This window comes from Ptychodera flava, chromosome 2 (genome assembly GCF_041260155.1).
Source record: "Ptychodera flava strain L36383 chromosome 2, AS_Pfla_20210202, whole genome shotgun sequence".
Lineage (NCBI taxonomy): Eukaryota > Metazoa > Hemichordata > Enteropneusta > Ptychoderidae > Ptychodera > Ptychodera flava.
Window position 1 is genome coordinate 30,044,891 of NC_091929.1, and position 23,845 is coordinate 30,068,735.

At 36.1% G+C, this 23,845-nt stretch overlaps 1 protein-coding gene across 7 annotated transcripts in view; it reads left to right on the plus strand.

The window, feature by feature from the left end:
- The first annotated feature begins 1,786 nt into the window (after nucleotides 1–1,786).
- LOC139118720 (phospholipase D1-like) overlaps nucleotides 1,787–23,845 on the plus strand; it is a 98,547-nt gene continuing 76,488 nt past the window's right edge. The window contains exons 1-4 of one of the 7 annotated variants that reach the window (XR_011548806.1): nucleotides 1,787–2,152; nucleotides 5,908–6,760; nucleotides 19,301–19,451; nucleotides 22,249–22,377. Coding sequence is in view for 5 of the 7 variants with exons in the window: in XM_070682145.1 (XP_070538246.1) it covers nucleotides 6,424–6,760; nucleotides 19,301–19,451; nucleotides 22,249–22,377 (617 nt within the window). In the remaining 2 variants the exon portion in view is untranslated. Of the gene's footprint in view, nucleotides 2,153–3,574; nucleotides 3,901–5,907; nucleotides 6,761–15,852; nucleotides 16,027–19,300; nucleotides 19,452–22,248; nucleotides 22,378–23,845 lie in introns of those variants that run through there. The other 6 variants (XM_070682145.1, XM_070682138.1, XM_070682153.1 and 3 more) reach the window with 6 other exon arrangements.

Sequence of the window (23,845 nt, forward strand, 5' to 3'; positions counted from 1 at the left end):
GTTTTCTTTGAAATATTTCACTAGGATAGTCAGGAGAAGCTATGCTAGGCCGAAATTGTTCACGCTTGTGTTGTAAAAATGTTTAATGCCGTAATTGAGAAATCATTTCTCGCTAGTCCTTGCAGAAAACCTAATAAACATTCCGCTCCCATTGTTATAAAAAAACTTGCCAAACTGCCTTTTATACGAAAGAAAATATGGCCTGCCAATCCGCATTGAAGCCATTTGAAAACTATTTTCCACAAACAGCTTTGTTGCCTAATGGTACAGTATGGATTATTACTTTGAGCAAGTTCTATCCCTGGTATTCGCTGCCCTTATTTCGCAGGCTATACTTGCCGCAAGTCTGAAGTGAGAAGAACTTTCAAAAAAAGGAGGAGTCAGTGAGTCACCTGCATGGCATAAATGAAATCAAGTGGAACGATCTTGCATATATTTCGATGATTTTACAAGAAGTAGACATGCCATGGAGATAAAAAAGGGATGGTTGCAACCCGGGTACACTCTGGCTTATTTAGACCGTTTTTATGAAAGTGTACCGACTTTTGGTTGAGGGCGCTCGTCAACTTGAGTTCCGTAATATAGCTCATCTCTGACTTTCATTTCGTTTCGGAAAAACAATTCAAAACAAAACGACGAATACTTCATTTTTTCCACAGGATTTGAAACGAATCCACACAAGTAGCACACCAGAAGAGTATTGAAAAAAATTGAAGGTCAGAACGTTGCCCCGTAACAAGTTAAAGTCAAATAACAGCCGCAGAAAAAAGTGTTTCTTATAAAAAAAATATCTTACAGTGTCTCTCCTTGCTATTCGATGGCGTGGCAATATAGTTTTATGAAACTCTTGACATATTTCAATAAAAACACAGAAGTAATTCTAGCTATCCTATCATGTTGGGACATTGAAATCAAGGTAAGCGTCTTCAGATTTATGTCAAAAATGACAAGGTACACAAAATATGATACGCATTTAAAAAAACGAAAACCAGGCTGGTGCTCAATCACAGACCACTGCACTGCAAAGGTCTCATGTACGGCTTATTAAAGGCCCATGAGCTACAACTCTGCGAAATTTGTCCAACCTCAAGGTACCTTCAACTTCCTCAGATATTAACTGCAATCTGGATATTGAACGATATAGGCATTAACTATGCCTAAACAACGTTTGCTTGTGGCAGATTAGGCAAGAAATTGAACAGATTTATGCTCATTTTAAATTTCCCGCCATTTTCATAATCTTGCCATGTTATGTGGGAAACACAGAATTTTTTATCAAAGTGGAGTGAATCCCTTTCCTCTCCTTGCAGTGGGTTACACCATGTTGTAAGCTTATTTGTAAAGATTCAAATGTGTACATGCACCATTTATGCTGTATCATGTTAGTTGTATGGAGGCGGACATATTTGGGTGCGGCACCCATTTATTATTTGTCTTTCTCAAACCTACCCATGCAGTCCCACTCAGTGGATAGTATACTTGAGTAAACATCTCTGAGTAACAACATTTTAATCTATATAAAATCATGAAAATAATGCCAAAAGTTGCAGCTCATCATCATGAGCACATGTAGGTGTACCTTTAAATACCGTGTTCAGCCAAAGCTAAATATTTTTCAGCATTTGAAGAAAGGCTGGACAACCATACGGCTTCTTGTTTTATAAATTATCACATTTCTCGAGCAACTGGAACTTCGAGGGTACGGTATGGCTCTTGATGACGCGCCTGTCACCAGGCTCAAGCGAAGGCAGTCAAAGTGACGCTAAGTTAGAACGCCCTCTATCACAAACAGTCACTTTGCAAATATCATTATCACTGTAAATCGTGTAAATCACTCGAATCTGTGAGAGTGATCTTTCGGTCATGCTATAATGTTGTAGCTTTGGCGTTTTATCAAAATTCCACTTTTTAAAGTATTTAACTTTGTCTTGTACATTCCAACCTCACTTCGATATCCACCAAATATTTGGATACCGGGGTCAAAGGTCGCAGCTGAAGCAATTCTCGTCTGCTGCATTTTGCACAGAATAGAACTGCAGAAGTGTTTCAAACGCGCGTACACTAATGCGTGGCCGATTTTCTCGGAAGATTCGGGTATGTCATCTGTAACAGAGAGATTTGGACTATCCATCGGTGGTGTGGTGCTGTTTTGGTAAGTACCTTTGTATGTTTTGTTTTTCGGAGATTGTGTGAGGTACATGTTCACAGGTACGTGTTTCACGATATGAACGCTGTTGCTTCCAAGGACTCGGAGGGTTTGGCAAGTGTCGCCGTGCCATGGGGTGACAGTGATCGTATCCATGCTACGAGATAAACAATCTGCAAGGAGCTCATATAGGTTTTCAGAGACTATCTTTCTTCCATCAGAGCATAGACATAGACCCTAGACCTTCATAGAGTCTATGATCAGAGAGATCAAATTTTGGAAATACAAAAAAGGCGCTTCGTCCACAAAATGTGCTCAGTACCTTACCTGTCTCGGTACACCACATACCTGTTTTTTCATATTTGTTAAATTAAGCAGTATGCGGTGAATCCGAAGTTCGTTAGTGCATGAGGGTAAAACAACTTCTTGGTTTACTCACAGATCTAAACTTTGGGGTTTATGGTATAGTACAAGTCGATTCGTGACAATACGTACTATAATTATTATACTTATAGCTCCACTCTTGTTTTGTCTGTTCTGACGTAACAGTTTCCCGCTGAAGGACCTGCAATTTCTTTGTGCATTATCATGTACATCGTTGTTATGTAAGCATGGTGTCCGTTGTGCTATGGTTGTGCTGGGTGATCAGCCCGTTTATGTTTTAGTAGACTTCTCAAATGTTGTTCTACACTTCACGCACTTCTGAAATTGAACAGTAAAACAGATACTGAGCAGAACAGAAAGCATATGTTTATTGGACGATATTAATTTTCTGTTCAGTAGAATACTACACCATTTTGAACAGCATGAACATATGCAAGAGCGTTCTTCTGTACGATTGCTGTTTTTTATGTTAAAATTCATACCTTTTTTCAAGTGAGTCTGAAAAATGGCTTGGCGAGATTGATGTCCTTGTGGTTGACATTCAAAACCTTTTGTTTTCATGCCATAAATTTATATTGTATTCCTGGTATGGTAGTGTGTTCAACTTCAACCTTTGATATGAAAACAGTACAAAGCCATGGCACCTGTATTTTATCACCTTTTCAGTTTTATTTATACCATTAGGACAATGCAATACCAATATTACATTCACAGTGTACATGACTTGTACAGTGTATGACTATTGACATGCAGGTTTAGTGTTTACACTATGGTGCTTTAAATAGCATGCAAATGCATGGAATGTAGGCATGTTATTACTTATTAAGCCAGTAAGCCTTCAATCCAAAAGTATTCCCAATGAATCTTTAAACAATTCCAAAAGCAGGATGCCATGGGAAAAAAATTTAGAATCTCAAATTCTGACAATTTCTTCTATGTTACATTTTGTATAGATTTGCTTGAAGGCCTGTGACATAAGTTTTCAGTGTTTTTTCTGGTGCATATAAAAAAATGCATATCACATATTAATAACTTACTATAACATTTCTGCCTTTCACAGTCAATATAAGAATTTCTTAAATTTCTTAAGCTGTATACCCGCACATGTAATCTGTGATCTCTCACTAGGATAGTCTATGGCACATCAATTTTTGGCTCAGAGGCACTAAATCCGAAATTTGCATGGTAATTCCAAAACCTCCCTCCCTTACCCCTCTCCCATACACACTTGAATTCTATGTAAAATGCTATTATACTTTCAAACATCACAAAAAAGTCTGTATCAATGTCCCATAGACATGGGAAATTATTCAGTCTTTTTTATCTTTTTTAGCTCACATTTGGTAAATGTATATCAAAGAGAGCTTATGGTAGGTTGGTGGTGTCTGGTTATCTGTATCATGTGTATGTGTGTATGTAAGTCAGTATGTGCAGATATGTCTTTCCACATCAAAAACTCCAAAACTACAGCACCTACCATCTTAGTATTTGGTGTACAGATGTACCCAGGGGTGGAGATATGAATTTGTTCAAATGAACATGTCAGTGTCAAAAATATGCAAATGAGGTGAAAAAGGGAAAATCCAGCAAATTGCTACAACCCTGTAACCACAGGCCAGATATGGTTGAAACATGGTATGCAGGTTCTTCATGGTGACTTTAGTTAGATTTGTCAAATTAATATTGTGGTAAAACTTTGATAGTTGTATTTTTGGGGCAATTTTCCATTTTTGGTAAAACATTTTCTCTGACATTGCTTATCTAATTGCTTTGCATGTTCCCAGGGATAAACTTAGTTAAATATACTCACTCTGGCCCACCACATCGAAACAAGTGTGAGCCAAGTGTCATTGACACTATGTTTATGATTGATATCAGACTGCAGTAACATCTGCTGATGAAGAATCGAGCATGAGTAATTGTCCTAACTACTGGAAAGCATCCTCTTTTAGCAAACTAAGCAAAGTCTCCCAATTGGCTGATGTAAGATGCCACTAATTTAGACTTTTTCCTGTATTTACCATGGTTATGATGTCTTTTTAGCAAAATTAAAAACCTGCTGATTGCAATGAAAATCTGAAAATGCTGTAAAAAGCATGCAGCCTATTCAAAGTGTTGAAAGTAACCTAAGTGGTTTACCTCGTTTTAAATTAATCTTAGGTTGAAAAAAGAAAAGAGCTTGTTTCCTGTCCTTGCTTCATAAATGTAGATTAGCTGCATGGGTCCATTTTCACTTGCACTTATTGAAGAAATTGAGCTATTGGAATTAGCAATGCACTTCAAACAGCAAAAAAAGCCAACGTACACTTTTGAAAAGTGGACTTGTAGTCAATCGCCATCTTGCTATGTGTGAGAAAGAAGGTCCATGTGTGTATCAATTCTGGTGTTGGATCTTGTGATCCAAAGAAAAATACACTTAGACATGTACCAATATGGTGAAAATCTTTGTGTACCTGTATGTATATCACCAATCTGTCTTACTTTCTATCTGCAAATAACAAACGTTTTACGCTAATGCACACACATATTGTATTGATTTGTAATTACTGTTACAGTACACTTCACACTCAAGTTGATTGACATACATTATTTTTTACACTGTACTTACTTCAGTTCAAATAATTTCATTAAATATGCTTGTTAGATATTTTGTGTATGTGTGTGTAACTAATGTACACACACATCTCTATTTATATATTATATATAATATATACATATATATATATACGTGGTGTGTGTGTGTGTGTGTAATTACTGGTAGATAGGGAAAAATATATACATACTTGTGTGTGTGTGTGTGTGTGTGTGTGTATATATTATATTATATATAATATATACTGTTTACATATACAGATAAGGAAAAATATATATACATATGTGTGTGTGTGTGTGTGTGTGTGTGTGTGTGTATTATATATAATATATACATATATAGATAGGGAAAAATATATATACCGGTACATCCGTGTGTGTGTGTGTGTGTGTATCAAAGTATTCAGATGTCGTCCTTGGAAATGAAAGTGCTTGATGCTAAAAGCAGAGTGTTATAAATAATAACATAAATTACTTCGAGTACAAAGTAATAATATCTGTTAATTAAGTTTCATGATTGCTAAATGCATGAAACTTATGTAACATATATTATTACTGTACTTGAAGTAATTTGTGTTATTATTTATATGTATGTGTATGTAATTAAATTGGGCATTGCAGTGTAACCCTAAATGAGTACATATTGCAGATCTACATGTACCTGTACTGTACATGCTATTAACTTATCCCTATCTTCTCACATTTTCATTCAGTTCGTATAATTCTACTAATCCATTTCTTATAGTACAATTCTGTAAACTTACTTTTACTTTTCACCTCACCAGAACACAACAACTAAGCTACTCATCCCAACCATCAGTCAACAGCTCTTTTGTTGTCATGGAAACCATCGCATCACCATTGCCATGGAAACTTGGCTGCACCTGTGTGGCCTGCCAGATGAACCTGTTTTCTATAGTGGTTGGTGCTGCAAGTGTAAATCGCATGGGTGTGAATGTTTCGCCTGACTTTAAATCGTGACTGCAAAACATCAGATTCACATTTCTTCCTGAAGCTGTGGATAAGCGACAATCTTTAAGGATGTCACATCCATTCTTTCCTGAATCTTTGAGCTGTCTCCTCATCTGAAATGTCTTCCTGCGTCATAATCACTATATATTGAATGCATGTGTGATTTTCTGAATGGGATCTTTTCCTGATTGATGCTGCTGGGTATGTGTGTACCCTTTCTGGGCAATGATATGTCAACTCACACAAATCTAGTCTGCAGACTTATTCATCAAATCAACAAAGGCAGTTACCAGTACACATTTGGTCAGTAGAATGCAATCAAGATCTTGATGAAACCAAAAATGTCAGAACCATTGCTACGCGAAGCTGACTTTGATGAAGATCGTCTTCATGATCAGGACATGCCAGAGAAAGAGACGAAAATGAAACCGAATTACGGAACATTCTCAAATTCTTTTCTAAACACCAACAGATGGCCAAAAATCTCTCTTCCTTTCCTATGGATATCATCCAAGATGACCCTCGCAACCCCTTCCATTCAAATTCAAATCAACAGTGAAAATGAAACAGACTATAGCGACTTGGAAGACCCTGGACCTGAACATGATGTGGACGATGGACATGTCAATGCCACTGTATTGGATTCTGGTGACTCACACCTTGAGGGTGAGTACATACGTACTATTTTAGTGTCAAGATGTCTATAACTTATTTCAAACATTTTATTTCTAGTGCTGACAATCAGTGAGTAACCTCGGAAAATGAGCACAGAAAGGGAAAAATCTGGAAAAACCTAATGTTTGTTGATGTACTCTTTGTAGTCCTTACCTCAGTTTATGAGGCATGATGTGGATTATGGCTTGCTATTGTTCTGATTACACAAATGCCAAAACATTTGTCTTTACAACTCAAAATTCTTTCAAATAGCAAAGTTTTCCAGACCAAATCACTTTTTTTCAAATTTGTGTAAACTCTGCATTCATGTAAAGTATACAGTAAAATGTACTTTTGATGTAAAGATAAAAGAATTTATTAAGGTGTAATATAAAGTAGCTGTAAGGGTACATGTATGTATGTCAGAAGGGACATTTTAGTATTGCAGTGTTCACCCTCATAGATTGGCTAAGGTTTACTGTAGTGTAATCAAGAATAGCCATTTCAATTACAGCTTATACTGAGCTCAGTGCAGAGGACAAGTATCTATAAATTACTCTGTCAGTCTAATCTCTGCTGAAATAGCCCTGTAGTTACATTCTTTTTCAGGTAACCTTGTAGTTGAAATATGTCAAGGTTGTATTGGAAGAAATTTTATGACTGCAAGTTTTCCTTTGACCTACACAGTATGCTGCAGCTGATATGCTAACAGATAAACTACAGGCTGATTACATGTTGCATTATCAAGAACTGCATGAAGATCAATTTTAGGTGGGAGGGGGGGGATGCTACACATTTCACTTTTCCTATAGGAAAAGTTAAATGTGTAGATACTGTTGAGTAAACCCTGTAAAAATTATTTATTATTTTGTAAGGTAAAATATGTAGAAATATGCTTATGAAAATTATGATGTGTATGCAATGTAGGTATTCTTCACTTAAAGCCCCACCAGCTGTAACTCTTGAAATTTATGGACCTCAAAATACCTTCCTATTCTCTCCTGGTTTTCTCTGAATTCTACCCTCTGAAGGGATATGAGCTTTTAGTGCATTAGGAAACCATTCCTTTGTGAAACAATTGACAAGTAAATTCAACTTTTAACGGTCATTTTGATTTCCTGCCATTTTAAAAAATTGGTAATATTTCAAATGAAACAGAACATACAATGTCACAGTTGAAAACATTCACCCCTATGCATTATATTGGATTACTCTGTGCAGTTTATGTGAAGATTTCAGTGCAGATATGCACAGTCAGTATCCATGGTTTTTGCTTTTGCGCATTTGGGCTGCGATTTAATGTTTGGGCACACATTTAATCGCAGTGTAATATTTATCTTGTTCAAAATTGCATATAGAGTCCCAGTGGGTAGTTAATAATACCGGTAAGTGTATACACACACCTAAATTAGTACATTCTCACAAACTAATTTTAGCTTGAAAGTAAAATCATAAAAGTAATGCTAAAAGATACAGCTATAGTGGGGCTTTACGCCGTTAAACATTTCTTTTTGTGAAGGTATAAACTTTAAGATAAAATTCTGAAAATTACATGGAGCGATAAATTTAGTAAACCCTGTCTGCCAAGAGGGAACTGAGAAAAGAAAAAGAAAATCAAGACCCTGCATGAAGGCAATATCAAAAGCCAATACTCAGCATGCAGATTGAAAAGAGCATTGGCCGATTATTATCCTATTTCATACAGAGGGAAAAAATTATGCAATAACCCCCGCCGCATGAGGGTATACACGAGATTTTGGTACAATGCGCGACATATAGCACGAGCCGATAGGCGAGTGCTATATGGAGCGAATTGTACCAAAATCGAGTGTATACCCGACTGCGAAGGGGGTTATTGCTATTATATTATATCAACTTGTGTGTCTTTGTCGTCTTGGTCCGGCATTTTCGTCAGTTTCAGCCCAAAATGCAGAAAAAGGACGTCTGAGAGATCGAACGTCGGAAAATCATCGCCCGAGACCGAGCATTTTTATAAGTTTGGATTACGTTGACAACACACGAACACAATATCCTACGATAACATACGCATTACGTTCATCAAAATTTACATGCAACACGAACTGCTTCAGACACAGAAATGGGTCAAGAGTTCAAAGCAAAAGCAAAAGAAAAAGTAACAATTTTTTTCGTAAATTTACATAAAAACAATAGCGCTGGCTTTTTTTGGCGTAGTAGGCCTACACTAAAAATAGATTTGTCTTATTCACTGTCAGTCGGGTGTGCGCCAACCGTCGTAACATTCAGACTGAGGAGGAGGTGGTGCAGTGGGGTTTACAGGTTCTATTTTGGATGGATATTTTGGATGGATAATTTGTGCCAGAAAACGTGCAGTTTTGAAATAATCCAGACATGGATAACGGCGACTGTAAGAACAGTTGTAATATGCGAGCAGAGTGTGTTGCCCGATTCAGCGCTAGCGAGAGCAGGACGCTGACACAGCGATTTTCGTCGCAGTCGCCAGGAATGATCGCATTGTTATTTGAACTTCTTCAAGTTCTTGGGCTACATCGTTAGAACACCCTGGTCTGTTACAGCCCAAACTTTAGGAAGGAATATTTGACGTACCGTTACTGTGAGGAAGTTTCAATTTATTTGTGTATGAACGAATAGTAGCTTCGTTTTGAAGAGCGGTATGTCGTGTCTCGACTCCTGAATCGATCAAGCAAACTACACAGTGCGCTGTTTTACCCTATACATTTTGTTCATCATCATACCAAAATAAATGTGTTGCTTCGGAGATTTCTTTCATCATAGACCGCTTATTTTTACCAAGAGGTGAGTTACAGAACCGTATTTTATCTCTGTATCGAAATTTGAACTCGGTCTTTGAAACAAAGCGGACTGTTTCGGATTAAGTTCAGAGCCACATCGTTCAAATGCACTGACGGGCAATTTTCAAAAATGCTAGTTTAGGGGCCCGTTTTACCACCGCTGTCAGTGCTAAAACAATATTTTAGCATCGCTCTCGTCCAATCAGAATGGCGCATGGTAGCATGATATAATATAATAATGATTATCTTATATCCAGCTGTTACTATTGCAGTGTAATTTTACAATTTTGTTCTTTATATAGTGCATTTTCAACTTCCATGAACCCTTTTACCAGTTTTGTCAACCCAAAGCCATTGTAAGCCTTGTTTTTTCATAAAATTGGGGTTGTGACAGGACATGGCAAATAACTAAAAGAGCTGTAACTGAAAATAGACCATTTGAATAACCTATTGTAAGGGGTTAAATGTGAAAACAATTTCATAGAGCCACCATACTGTTCTAATGAAGGTTGTAGCATACTGTAATTAACAATGTTTCATTAGCTGGTCCTGTAACAGGTGTTACTATAAGCTGCAATTAATTTAATTGTTAGTCTGTGAAATTTGCAGTGAAAGCGTTCTTTTACATGTATATATATGATAAGTGGTTATTTTGAAGGTATTTAACAGGTACAGATCAGTACTGTTGATCAGTCAATTCACAGTTCACTTGTAGGAAACAAGAATGTGTAGATGTAAACTGTACTGTGTTGGTTGCCATGTATGTTTGCCATGTTCAAGCCTGCGTGCATACCAAATTGAATTTCAGGGCTTGAAGTTTATGGTAGTACCTTGTCTCATAACAAGCAAACCTTGCCTGGGGACTGCCAAGTTTTTGAAATGTTTTGTCATAGTTTCATACACCATTTCACCTTAAAAATACTTCCCTACATTTTCTATACATTGTCACTGTGTTGCCTGGCTGTCTTCATGAAAATTTAAGTACATGAGAGCTGATTACAGAGCATTATGATATTCATTTGTTTGTAAAATTGTCAGAAATCGTAATAGAATAATTTAAAATTATTCATATAGGTTTAGTGAGGATAGACTACCAGAGATGTTTCTTGTGGACTACTAATATTCTACAATGGTTGTCCACTTGGACTACCAAGTGTAAAAGTTGATTCGAACCTTGAGTTTGGTTTCATGACTGTTTATTTCTTTGATGCGTAGATGTTTTTTTATTTTTTAAATCTATTCCACAATGGGAATTAATTTTGTTTATGGTTCTTTGTTTAAATTAATGTGCATGATAAAAAGAGTTCTCTGTGAAAACAATTGTCCCTTTAAGCGTTAATGGGTGTTGTTGATTAGTGCCATCATTTTTTGCATCAATATTTTGAACTAATGTGTGTATTATAAATCTACAATCAAACTGGTGTACTATAATCTATGCGTATTTTTCGCTATATAGTTTCTTGACTTATCCAAAAATATGTACACAGTACAATACAATAAAATGCAATACTTTTTAGCTCAGATTTGGTATGTTTATGTACACCAAGACAGCAGCGTCTTTATGTTTTATAAATCTCTGCAGAGAAATTACATAATTCTGTAATGATCAGTAATGCTCTGTAATGTATGTGTAATGCAGATTGCATGAATGTCAATGTCTTCACTCATACTGTGATAAATAATGTTGGAGGAAATTAGTAAAAAATTACTGCAAGCTGTGCTGAAGGCATAGTATAGCTAACTATAAATAATGCAGTAATTCTTTCTGATCAGAGTCATACCTTTATTTTGAACAAGGAATATTCATCTATCGCTGGTTTTAATTTTTCAAATGCGAAACCACCTGACCTAGCATATCTGATGTAACAAGTACTGGAGTATGCACTTGCCCCTGCCACCTCTCCCTCACCCATATCTGCATGCAATAAAAGAAATCAAAACAAGTTGTTTTTTCCCGCTCCTGATACAATATCACAACACATTCCCTCCAACAAAACAAGTAAATACAGCTTTGGGTTAATTTGGGATTTGGATGTAGGGCTGACCCCAGTTACTGGCTGGGCCACGCAATTGCACCACAGCCTACCACTAACACATTGCTAATGTTTATTCCTTCAATTTGTGTTTTGATATTTGGATGCACAGTGATTACGTTATTGGCATGTTAGGAATTCAACCTGCTTGTAAATTAATGAAAAAATATTAATATTAGATAGATAAATGAATAAATAAATAAATTAATACCGTCAGTTTTTGGCTCCATTGTACGTGATGCGGAGCTATCTGAGAGGTGGCTACGCCAGTGTCCGGTGTCCAGCATCCATAACTTTTTGCATTCCATGCTGCTTCTTCAAAATAGCCAGTCTGAATCCTTATATTTGGAGTACAAGTCCCCAGGATGACCTTAATCAGATTTGTGATGAATTATGCAAATACGTATTTTTAAGGCAATTTTCGTCACTTTTGGTCAATTTTTTTTTAGAAAAAATTGCTCGTCTAATAGCTTTGAAACAGATTCCAAGCAATTATCTTAAGGTAGTTGGAAAGGGTATTTTTGATCCCAAAGGTTCATGTAATTAAATTTTATTTCTTCAAAGTCTAAATAAAGATACAGACTTAAAAATTTCAGGATTTGGTAATCACATATTCAACTTCATGTGGAAAAAGAAATAATCGTAAATATATCACAATATTGAGAAATATGACACCATTTGATTTAATAATTAATAATTCTGAATTTTCAAAAACAAAATCTAATCAGTATGTAATACTGATATACCATGTATGATATATAGTTTGTTTCATATGCAAAGAAAATTTCCTGCTTGTTTTAAATGCTTGATATTTCTTGTAGACAATATACAAATGTACCTCATGATATCATTTACTAGTAGTAATCCAGACTGGAACGTAATGATACAGCGTACAACCTATAATTTTTTAGCCATCATGCTTTCCCAGACCTGTTCAACATACAGTTTCAAGCAGTGGGTTTTTAAAAAATTTTTTGGAAGAACAATTTTGAGTAAAGACGGTTAATGAGAATTCATGTAACCACAATTGTCAAGAACACAGAAGCTGTTTGAAAATGTTTAGTGATGTGATTAATAAAACCCCATTTAGATATGAGAGACTTTTGTTGCACACCTGTGTATTTTCAAGTACCTGATTGAGTGCTTTAAGTCGACTGGTGTGCATTACAACCTCTGGATAAAGTCAACAAGCTGTCAACCTTAAAATATTGACTGTAATTTTTATCATCTTTGAAAGTGAAAGCAGGATTATATAAAGGCAAAGAGTTCTAGATTGTGTTGCTGATTTGAAATGTCAGTGGTTCAAGCAAAGGTTGCACAGTAAAATATCCTATCTGATTACATGCTAATCAGTGCCATGACATTTGCTGGAAATGGCCAATATTCCTCGTTAGACGTCATGTTGTGTTACCTGAAGACTTGAATTAACTTACATCCATGCCTACTTAATAGAAAGCTAGGGCACATGCAGTTTGTGCATTGAATTCAGTTGAAAGTTAAATTGCTCCTGAGTGCAATAGATTTTCCTAAATCTCTCCTGAGTGTTTGGATACCCCAGTGTGGTTTTGGGTACCAAAATGCTGATGGATTCTAGACTCAAGTAAAACTGAGGAATGACAGCTATTCCAGATTGGGTGGGAGTTGGAGTTGCAGCCTTAAGATCTAGTGACAGCCATACTCAGTGATTCTGCTGCTGAAGTATATGCTTAGGACATATGTCCTAAATCGAGAAAAATCTTTAGGACAATCCCATAATCCTTTGTGGTCACTTGTTTACCTAATCGCAGCGTTTGTGTCAGAGAATATTGTTTTTAACACACACATATACACCATAAAGGTACCAGCCTTGTTGGCTGGTATCTTTATTCAGAACCTACAATACACTTGGAAATCTGGAACACAAACAAATGAAACAATAAATTTTGAATGTGAATACATCTCTGAGCTGTTTATCCTGTGAATTGTCAGAAAGATGAAATTTCAAGTCTCAAAGTGAGGTTCACAGACAAATTACAGTGAGGATATCACATAACTGTGGTATCTTCACTGTAATTTTGTTTCTGAAAATTACTTTAGAACTTTAAATTTTAACTTTCAGACAGGGTCATCTGCAACAGAAAAGCTTTTCCATAAGATGGCCCTGTCTTCACTCAAGACACTTGAGAGATCCATCTCAAATATTAGTGTTCCCTTAATTTTAACTCTCATCACCATATCTTGATGGTTAACAGTTAAACGATTTCTGAAGGGTGTGAGAATTTGATTTTGTTCAATAGCCTTGTTGTGAAACAATATACTGACAGAGTGTTGAATCTAGGATCAGAGAGTAGGGCATTTTGGCCCATGGACATCAATTTGGGGGCTTTTTTTCATTCATTAATGTCCATAAGATTAATTAATATTTATTTTTCATACTGTTATTATTTATCTGGTATTATACTGTAATTAAGCAGTGTTTTAGCCAGGTTTTGCTAGCATGAGGACACAGTGACCCATAGTAGGTTTAAATGGGGACAAATTACATTTTTAAGGACATAATATTTTTCAATAAAATAACACTGTACAGTGTCATTGTGTATCATCATCACCTGGTACTATATTTGGTGTTAAATAGACTAGTCAGGTGAGTGCATTAAAGGTAAGTAATAGACCACTGGTGTTGTGTCAAATTGTACCAACATAAAACCTTCAGTATCATTTAGTTTACTGCATTCGCATAAACTGCAGGACTTCCCTAGATCACCAAAATGATTAGCCAACTCGTTAGCCAAATCAAAAATCTTTTAGCCACTTTGAACAACTTTTAGACAGTTTACGATTTCAAGTGTGGCAATAGCTTTGTTGGCATTCAGAAGTTCCCAATATACAAATCAAGATGTTTTGTATGTTGTTCATGATAATTTTTACAGTAAACAAATATTTGTTCAGTTTGTATTACATTAACTATCTGTGTTTTTATGACATTAGAAGGATAGAAATATTTTTTCATTTCTGGTGGTAAACTTTTTTCACCAGAAATAAAATTAGGTGGCAATTCTACAAGTCTGGTAGCAATGTGAAGTGTATATTACCACAGATACAGAATACTTCTTCAGCATTTATTCAGTATTCACAGTATGACAACTTATCATATATGTAAGCTAAAAGCTCCCCATGTGGCTAATTTATGCAGTCTTTAAAGTCATGTTGAAAATTTTGTGAGCCACACAAATAAAAATTTTAGATGAAGAAAGCATTTGGTAGCATAGTGGCAGTATAGATAAAAGTATTGTGGTGTTTAAGGCCCTGGTGTTGTGTCATACGGTAGTTGTGATCAAGCAGGCTCAATAGTATTTTTCTTGAGGACAAAAAGGGTCGGGCCCAAATTATGTAAGACAAGCAAGACACAATGATATCGTTCATTTAATTTCCCAATGTTTTTAAAAGTAATCATTGTATTAATGATTATGATAACATTTTAGCCCAGAAATATTTTCATTTGATATTTTGATATCATCAAGAACTGTCTGGTAATGTTCACTATTGCGTCATTAAACTGTTGGAATCTGCAAAATATTAAAATCATCCAGAATCACATCATTTCTTGTAGAAGTTATAGCAATTTGAAATAGGCCAAATGGACAATTTTCATACCGGTAGTTCTACTTTTGAATTGTTGCTTTGATGTTAAGTTACCATGCAAAAATTGCAGTTCTCAAATGTGACGATTTGAAAATGGATATGCTTATTGCAACTACTGTTCACAATGTCCCTTTGCCATGACTCTTAATAAACTTTTGATTTAAAACTGACAGTCAAGCTAAATACCATTAAATTGGAAGGCACCAAGGACCTTTGAACATAAGATTGTACCTATTGGACCTCCATAGGTGGTTTCTTTTGAACCATAATTGTGTACTTAAGGGGTCTTCATTCATGACATCACATGAGATGACCCAGATTTGACCTTTGAGAAAACCCTCAGTTTTTCTCCTCTTCCCTTGTATTATGATTCTGTTTGTGAAAGTTTCCTTTGAAATTATGGTTTTTACTAACAAACTGAGTAGTTACAGGCCAAATTTTTATTCAAGCAAAGTAGGTAAAATTTGGACTCATAGATGACCGGGAATCACACAAGTGAGTCAGTGTATTCATGGACGTATCGAACTGCAACAATGTTTGCTTCACGTACCAGGGAATTTGTAACTTTGTAGAAAGGAGAGTAAACTGTTTCAATACATTGCAACTTTGTAGGAAGGAGGGTAAACTGTTTCAACATCTTACAACATTTTACTTTTAGCTGTAGTTTTCTGTTGAGGAGGCAGCCACTAAACTACAGCCGACGGGGATTGCAACTTTGTGCCTCAGGCCTGGCCGATTGAAGTTGGTTTGTGACAATTTTGGCCATTTGTCAGAAATTACAAAAAAACTTTAGGACATTTTGCAAAAAAAACCGGCCATTTGCCGAAGGCAGGTGAGTAACTGAATCACTGTACCTGAAAACCATTGATAGACACTAAATATTCTTCATTGTATTGCATAAATTCCTTCTTATTCCTTGACAGGAAACTCCTTAAATCAATAAGAAATCATTCTTTTTGTAACTTTGAAGCACAGATATCAACAACTGGTGCCCCAGTCCCTTGCTGAAGGAATACATCCCACTTTCCATACACTGCTTGCCCTCTAAACATGTATTTCTGGAAAATTTGCATCACTTTTTAAGGAATTCTTCAAAATGTTTTTGCAGTGGGCCTGTATCTTGACCTGTGAATAAAAAAATTTACTTTTATCACAGAAATTTTTTTTGTGTTGTGGTGCATCGTATTGGTTTACAAGTAAGGGTCACAATGTCTATACATTAGCTTTCATGTTGATATTGTTGCCAGGCAACAAAGACATAATATAGTTTACATGATTACGTATTAAGATTGACAACAATATTGATTGCGTAGTATCACATCATGATCCGGATATTTTTTTACCTCTCTTGTATGAAATTTAAACTTGAGATTCAATGTTGAAAATTTGTAACTAGATTGAACAGGTAAGATTTACAATATGATACAAATGCCAAAAATGGATCTGAAATGCATTAGCTGAAATAAATGAATGAAATATCAAACCCTGAAAAGTGATTCCAAGAAGGCATGCATCTTAAAGCCCGGGGCGAAATGGACCGGGATCCGGATTAATGCCAAGTTTGGGTGGGCGTTTTGGGGCACGGCTCTGCATAATGAGTCTGTTGGTAACGGTTGCTATCGTTCGCATTATCTGCATAATCTGTTTGCTCTCAACTCACGCTCTGACTATAAGCTTAGGCACAGCCTTCGCAATACGCGAAAGAAAAAAGAAAGAAGGAAAAAATATCAATTTCCTAAAAACAGGAGCGTGCTGAGTTGATCTACTGAAGTTTTTGCTGAGTTGATTCACTGAAGTTCTGGGGTCATCGTTCGAGAATGTTTCGGCTACTGACCGCCATATCTACATACGGAAATGACGCCGTACGTAGTGGAAATAATCATCAAGAAAGTAATAAACATAAACATTAAAAATAATCCGAAGCTGGCAATTTCGTATGTTGAAATCACAAATTACCGATCTAAACATTGACTGAGAAACACGGTCAGGAAAATGGTAGGAAACAGGTGAACGACGCGACGTCATGACCGATCGCTAAAATAAAAAAATAAGTTCACTACATCACGGAAGGATCGAGATTTCCATGAATCTCGCGTACCACGATATCTGTAAGCGATCGAGGTCGGCTGCTCGGTTGCTTTTTCCCCGGACAACTCATCACGATCACGAGTTATGTTTATTTTCGGAGCAATGGGATGAACCGGGGACTGGGTTCATAGATATCTTCGTTACTGAAGAAATTGAAGTCCAACCTTTGTCGAAATCATACGATGTAGTGCCAACTCAATGAGCCGATCTCGGACACACGTATCAATAGGCCTAAGCCTTTCAAAGAAGATCGGGTGATGACGCGTCGACGCTCACTTGCTCACCTTGAACTGACATTGACAAATACTGTTTTGATGTCTTTACAAGCTTTGTTTAATTCTCATAACAGAAGTCCAAGCGTTACTGGGGCAACCGGTATGTCAAAACCTTACCAACCCTCCGAACACGACATGTCATTGTGAGAACACGTGTACATGTACAAACCATACGGCCGTTTTCAGGGCTAGCATTTATATCAAAAGCGACTGTAGCGTACCGGTACTTTCGGCCGTAGATTTGGGGGGGGGGGGGGGGGGGGGCTGTTTAAAAAAAGTGGCTCTCTTTGACTGACTGTAATCAAATTGATCATGGAGGCTACCGCCATGCTTTAATATTTAGTTGTTTTCGATGTCATTGTAAACTATGGACTCTGCCTGCAGTTCTGTAAAATACAGTGTACGCACTTTTCGCAAGGATACATCGTACCGGTACTGACTCATCTCTTGCTAAGTCACGACCGAAAATGGCTCACTTTCGCGATGTCTGTGCATCATAAACGCTTGTTAGTAAAATAGTTTATGACAACCACGAAGTTTTCATCCTGTGTGCGGGCCAATATACATGTAACTCTGAGCGTACACATGGTTTGTTTACATCGTAATTATTCTCGTATGCACAGCAAATGTTTGACCAGTTTACACCTTTTCGCGTCACTGCATGATTGACAATTGTTTGAATCGCGGAACGACTGTTCCCTGGGGGTCATTTCCTTTGTTACGAAAGCGATTTTTCCCCCAATCGTCGTAATTTTAAAAGGCTTTGTGAAACTTTGCGGATACCTGTATGGCCTACATGTCTATGAAACAGTCTATGTTTATGGTATGCCAATAATGTTTGTTTGAGAATCGCTTCGGCTGATTTTCACGGAGCGGTCTACCTTGCTGTTGCCAGTTGTCACTCAAGCGCCATTATGAATTTTCGATGAGTTAGGGGTCTTTTATACCCCGCACCGGGGTTTAACCTGATAGTTGAAAACCTGAGGCTAAGGTTTAGACAAAAGATGGATGTGGACTTTGAGAGCGTTGCCTTATATAACACAGTGACTGCATGTCAAGCACATGAACACGTGTAGCCAATCATAGCCAATCAGTCAATGGTGACATTTCTAGTGAGCACTTACAAATGTAGCAAAGTACAATGCTGCCCAGGGGGAGAGCATTCTCTAGAAGCCATTGACATGATGGTATGGGTAGTTGCAGTGTGACAGCTTCAATATAAATTTACAATGTACTACAGATTATGTGCTACTTTTAGTATTCAAAACAAAATTCTACCCAATTCTACATGTACCGGTATAAAGATCAAAGTTGTTTTCAAACAGTTTTGTCAGCTAGTACTTGTATTAACCTAGCTTGCAATTCCACAACTATTAATGTTTAATTCATATTAAAGTTGATTTTATTTATGCCCTATAGTAATGTTGGTCTATATTGTGTCTGCTGTATTTGCATACAAGTACAGTGTACATGTACATGTATATATTACCATCCATTAGGTTTTTTCACAAATTTTATTGACAACCTCATAACAAAGTTCAGTGCGTTAACATACAAGTAATGCAAATATATTAATCATTTATGTATTGCAGACCCTTAATCTGAACCTCATCATATTCAATATGTTCCATCCATCATACAGAACTATCAGAGTATACTTTCGTTGTTATATTTATTTATTTATTTCATTGTACTGTTATGTGCAAACATGGAATAATGATTTCATTCCAACTGTCTTTACAGCTGATCGTGAAATTCCCTATCGTTGTGTCCATGATGACTCTTTGCCATTTGATGACATCGACAGAAGAGTTCTCATTCCTGGTGAAAGAATTGTTGTGAAAATCACGGATGTGGATAGGTACCCAACGCCACAGTTACTCAATCCTAATTTGTAAGTACCAAATACAGTGTTTCCAATCGTGTTCGAACTCACAACATATGGCGTCCACTCACCTAGAACAGAACAGAACCGCTCGGCCAAATCCCCACGCTCAAAAAGAGATGTTTATACCACGCTAAGTTGTAACATTTTCCTGACAGACCTCTCCACACATTGTAGAGTTCATGAATATCAATGACAGAACACAATGTTACCATACTGTTGTGAGTAGGTTCATTTGCAATGATTTGTGGCCGTCAGTCTTTTTAGAAAAATTACTCCACAGGCACTTAGCTGCTACAAACAGAACAGCTGAGAGTAGAAAATGCAAGTGCAGATTTCACATGTATCTTCGCTGTTCACCCCAATTCAAATCATTGCGTTCACTCCACTCAAACATTCACAATCACAGACTTGAACCAAGTCTAATTTTACTTTAAATATTTAAAATTCAAAATGGCTGCCATTCCTATGTTAACTCTATAGATAAAAATGAGATTTTCTAATTTCAAAAAACTAAGCAAGTGAAAAGTTTTCTTACACCAAGAGCTTTGTAATGAACCCCCACAAGTGATATATCAGAAAAGAATTGTAACAGTTTGAGAGCCTAAGTATCTCTCCTTGAGGTGCGTTCCACCTTAACCTATTAATTTTCAGTCGCTACCAGGAAAAGCTAGCAAAGTCAGAGCGCTGTTATCTTGATGACTTTTTCTATCCCGGTACTCCACATGTATGTAAAGTAGTAAACTGTAAATACACCGGTATGCAAGCTGAATTTTGGTATGTCTTCTGTATGAATGGAAATGAGAGTACTTGATTCTGTATTGCAGACTGCAATTTACTTTCAACTCCCAGTTTGCATACATTTCACAATCATACTTGTCTCATAATATATACAACCAGTCTACTAGAATTCAGAATAATATCAGAAAACTGTATCCAGTCTTTGAGAATTCAGAATCATATCAGAATTATATCAGAAATGTACGAAATTTTTAAACAGCAAAATTACCTGTATGTTTGTTTATTCACAAGATGTTTACTGCACTAGCATGAGTCCACCCTACAAGTAGATCACTGAAAACATGAAAATTGCAATATCGGTACATGTGAACAGCATAAATTTCTATGGCTTATACGTGTGATAGGACATGTATGCGAATTAAACCCAGCTTGACCTCATTAATCACAGATAAAAATTATCAAAATTGCATTAAATAATAATAGGATGAAAACACATGTACATGTAGATATTAAAAGATGGCAGACACAGATATGTATAATAAAGAACCACAGCAATGCACCAGTGAAATTCATCATTAGCATCATTAGCTGTTTGTCTTCCTAGCACTCAAAAGAAGCATTCAATCATTTTAGGAATCTGAAATAACATGATTCTCTGCATTTTTCCATTCTCTAAAGTCATTACACTTTGGTCTGAGTAAAGTACGTGTATATTTTTTGTAATTTCCGACATGTACAGTGCAATAGCATGATACTAGAATATGCCAGAACAGTGAATAATTAAGTCTCAGCGACTCTATCACCTAGGGATCAAGTAATCAAAAACGTAATCCTTTTCATACCTCTATTACTCATTAAGGTAGCATGTGCCTGGAAAGTGAAAGACTTAAAACTTTCGTTTCAACTTTCCGTCGGGAAACTGTTAACCATCCTCTTTCAAAATCAAGAAGAAACAAGAGTAATGTTGCAAATGGCAGCCATCCGTGTGTTTAACTGTATGCGAAAAAATGACTTTTGATTTTCAAAAATAAAATATATATGACTCTGAAAACTTTATTCCAAGATTTTTATAAAGAGCCAACACAAGTGGGAGATCAGAAAGGTAATGTAATAAATGTAAGATTCCAGATATCTGTCCCAAAGACTCACTCTGCCTTTAAGGTATTGAGATACAATTTTGCTTGAGAAGAAAATGTCATACAAAAAATGTGGCTGTAAAGGGATATAGTGATGTGAGAGTCTGTTTATATACTGCCATCTGATCACTTAGTGTAATCTAAGGAAAGAAATTTCACAGGCATCAAAATATTGCTTCATCAACCATTTCAACAAGGTTTCCAGCCTTGGGTATTCAACATAATAAATGCACCTGGTTGATATTTTCAATGAGTTATAGCCCCCAGGTTGTAAAACAAAGGGTTTACAACATCAACTTGGGAAGAATGAATTATTTATGTTCCAGGATTTCAAAGGCAGATAGAGATTAACAATATAGTCACCATGAGCAATAAAATTGTAATGAAATCAGATGATTTTGGTGAAGCAGCAGATGTTGTCATCTGCTGTACAGCACTTGTTTTGAAATTTCAGTATGTTCGCCATGTATATTTAGACAGTAAATGCATGTACAGGTACCATATGCCTGTTAAGTAATAGGGAGAGATAATGTTTCAGTAATTCAAACAGCTAAATTTATAAAACAGAGTTTGTGCAATGTGTTAAAATACATTGTATGCTTGGACAATATTGAAATAAAAATTTATGATGTTAAAAGATTGCAAATAATTTGAATTTTGATTTTGCCAGAAAAATAATTACATTAATCAGTGATATCAATACATACATTCAAATTATCAAGAGTGGGAATAAATTTTGATTAGCAGCAGCAGCTAAATTTTTGTGGATGAAATGCTGTTTCTATATTTACTGTATGCACATGCACACATACATGTATACTTAGTAACTTACATAAATACAGATGTTTGTATGTTTATGGCAGAATATCCGGATCACACAGCACCTGTGGTCTGCATCATAATGCTTTTCTGGTTATTCATGTTGTCAGGTACGTGATTGAATTGCAACATGGCCCATATACCTGGACCATCAAGAAGAGATACCATCACTTCAGGGAGTTACACGACTCCCTGTTGCTTTACAAAGCATCTATGAAAATACCTGTCCCAACAAAAAGGTATAGTACATGTAGATTCCTATTCCGATCATTTTTCATAAAGGGAATTCTGCTCAGAAAATTTGTTCTATTGGATAACTTAAGTACATGTATCTTTGGCATTCTATTTCCTTCCATTTCTCCTTGTTGTTGGATATACTGGTACTATCTCAAAAGTTTAAATATTTTAATCCTTGCAACCTTGAACAAATTGCTTCCAAGAAGGTTTGATTCTGCAATTCTGCTGGAAGGCAAGTTCTGGTACCTCAGTTATTCAATCTCTCCAGAGATCTCATTCATAATTTTCACAGATGAATCAAACTCATTGTTGTCAATGTTACTTTGTAGTCTATAGCTATAGTACTAGTACTCATCACAAAAGATATTTATTGATTGACAGATTGACATACTGTAAAATATTGCATATTTATTTTATGCTAATATGCTTATGTACAGCACATTTCTGACTGAGGAAAGAAAAGCAAATGTTAGAATTCAGTTTGAATTTTAGAATTTTTTATCATCAAATTGAAAACTTGAGTAATGACTAGTATTATACGACTGCACCTGTAACCTATGGAGTTTTTCGTGCAGTGAGTTTTGGCATCAGAGGATGCAGAGTCCAATACATGTAACTTTGATGGAGAGCACAATAACTTTAGGTGTTATTGGATGCTATTTGAACTTTGACGTCAAAACACCTATACATCAATGTTGGGAAAAGTGAGAGATGATTTAAAATTTTTAATACAAAATATACTTCTGACCATTCAGTACTTCACAAAATTAATTGTGGTCAATCCAATCAAATAAGTACTGATAGATTTTCCAAATAACCAAAGTTTTTTTTACAGTATGTCATCAATAACAGTAGAGTGATGCAGTGTTAAAACAAAACAAATGTTTTTGGTCAATGTAAAATCAAGAAACAAATTGAATATTTTGTGTGGTGAATGTCATAAGCAAGAAAAATGGCAGTCCTTTTTCCATTTTGGTTAATATCACTTTATTAAAACTTAGAAAAAGTTACAGTCATGTATTTAAGCAATAAAGCACACCCAGCGATGGTATAACACGAGATTTAGACCAGTTCACGACATATGTGCACGAGCGATAGCGAGTGCATATATGAAGTGAACTGGTCAAAATCATCGAATGGTATACCGTCGCTGGGTGTGATTTATTGCTATTATATCATAACAGTATATTGAAACTCTGGCTAGTGCTATGCTAGTTCTGGCTAGTGCGCAATGCCAGCCGTGGTATATCGCCAATATACCATAGTTCTTTTCGCGTCTCGACCAATCAGATTGCTGAATTTGCACCATCAATATACTGGTATGATATAATAAATGTTCAGATTTCACATTGAGAGATTATTTATCACCTAAGGTGGAAACACTGGTAGACTAAACTTCCTTTGCTATACCTTGCTCTGATTTCAATGTGTAGCAGTAAACACATTCCTATATCGTGCTTTACATACTAT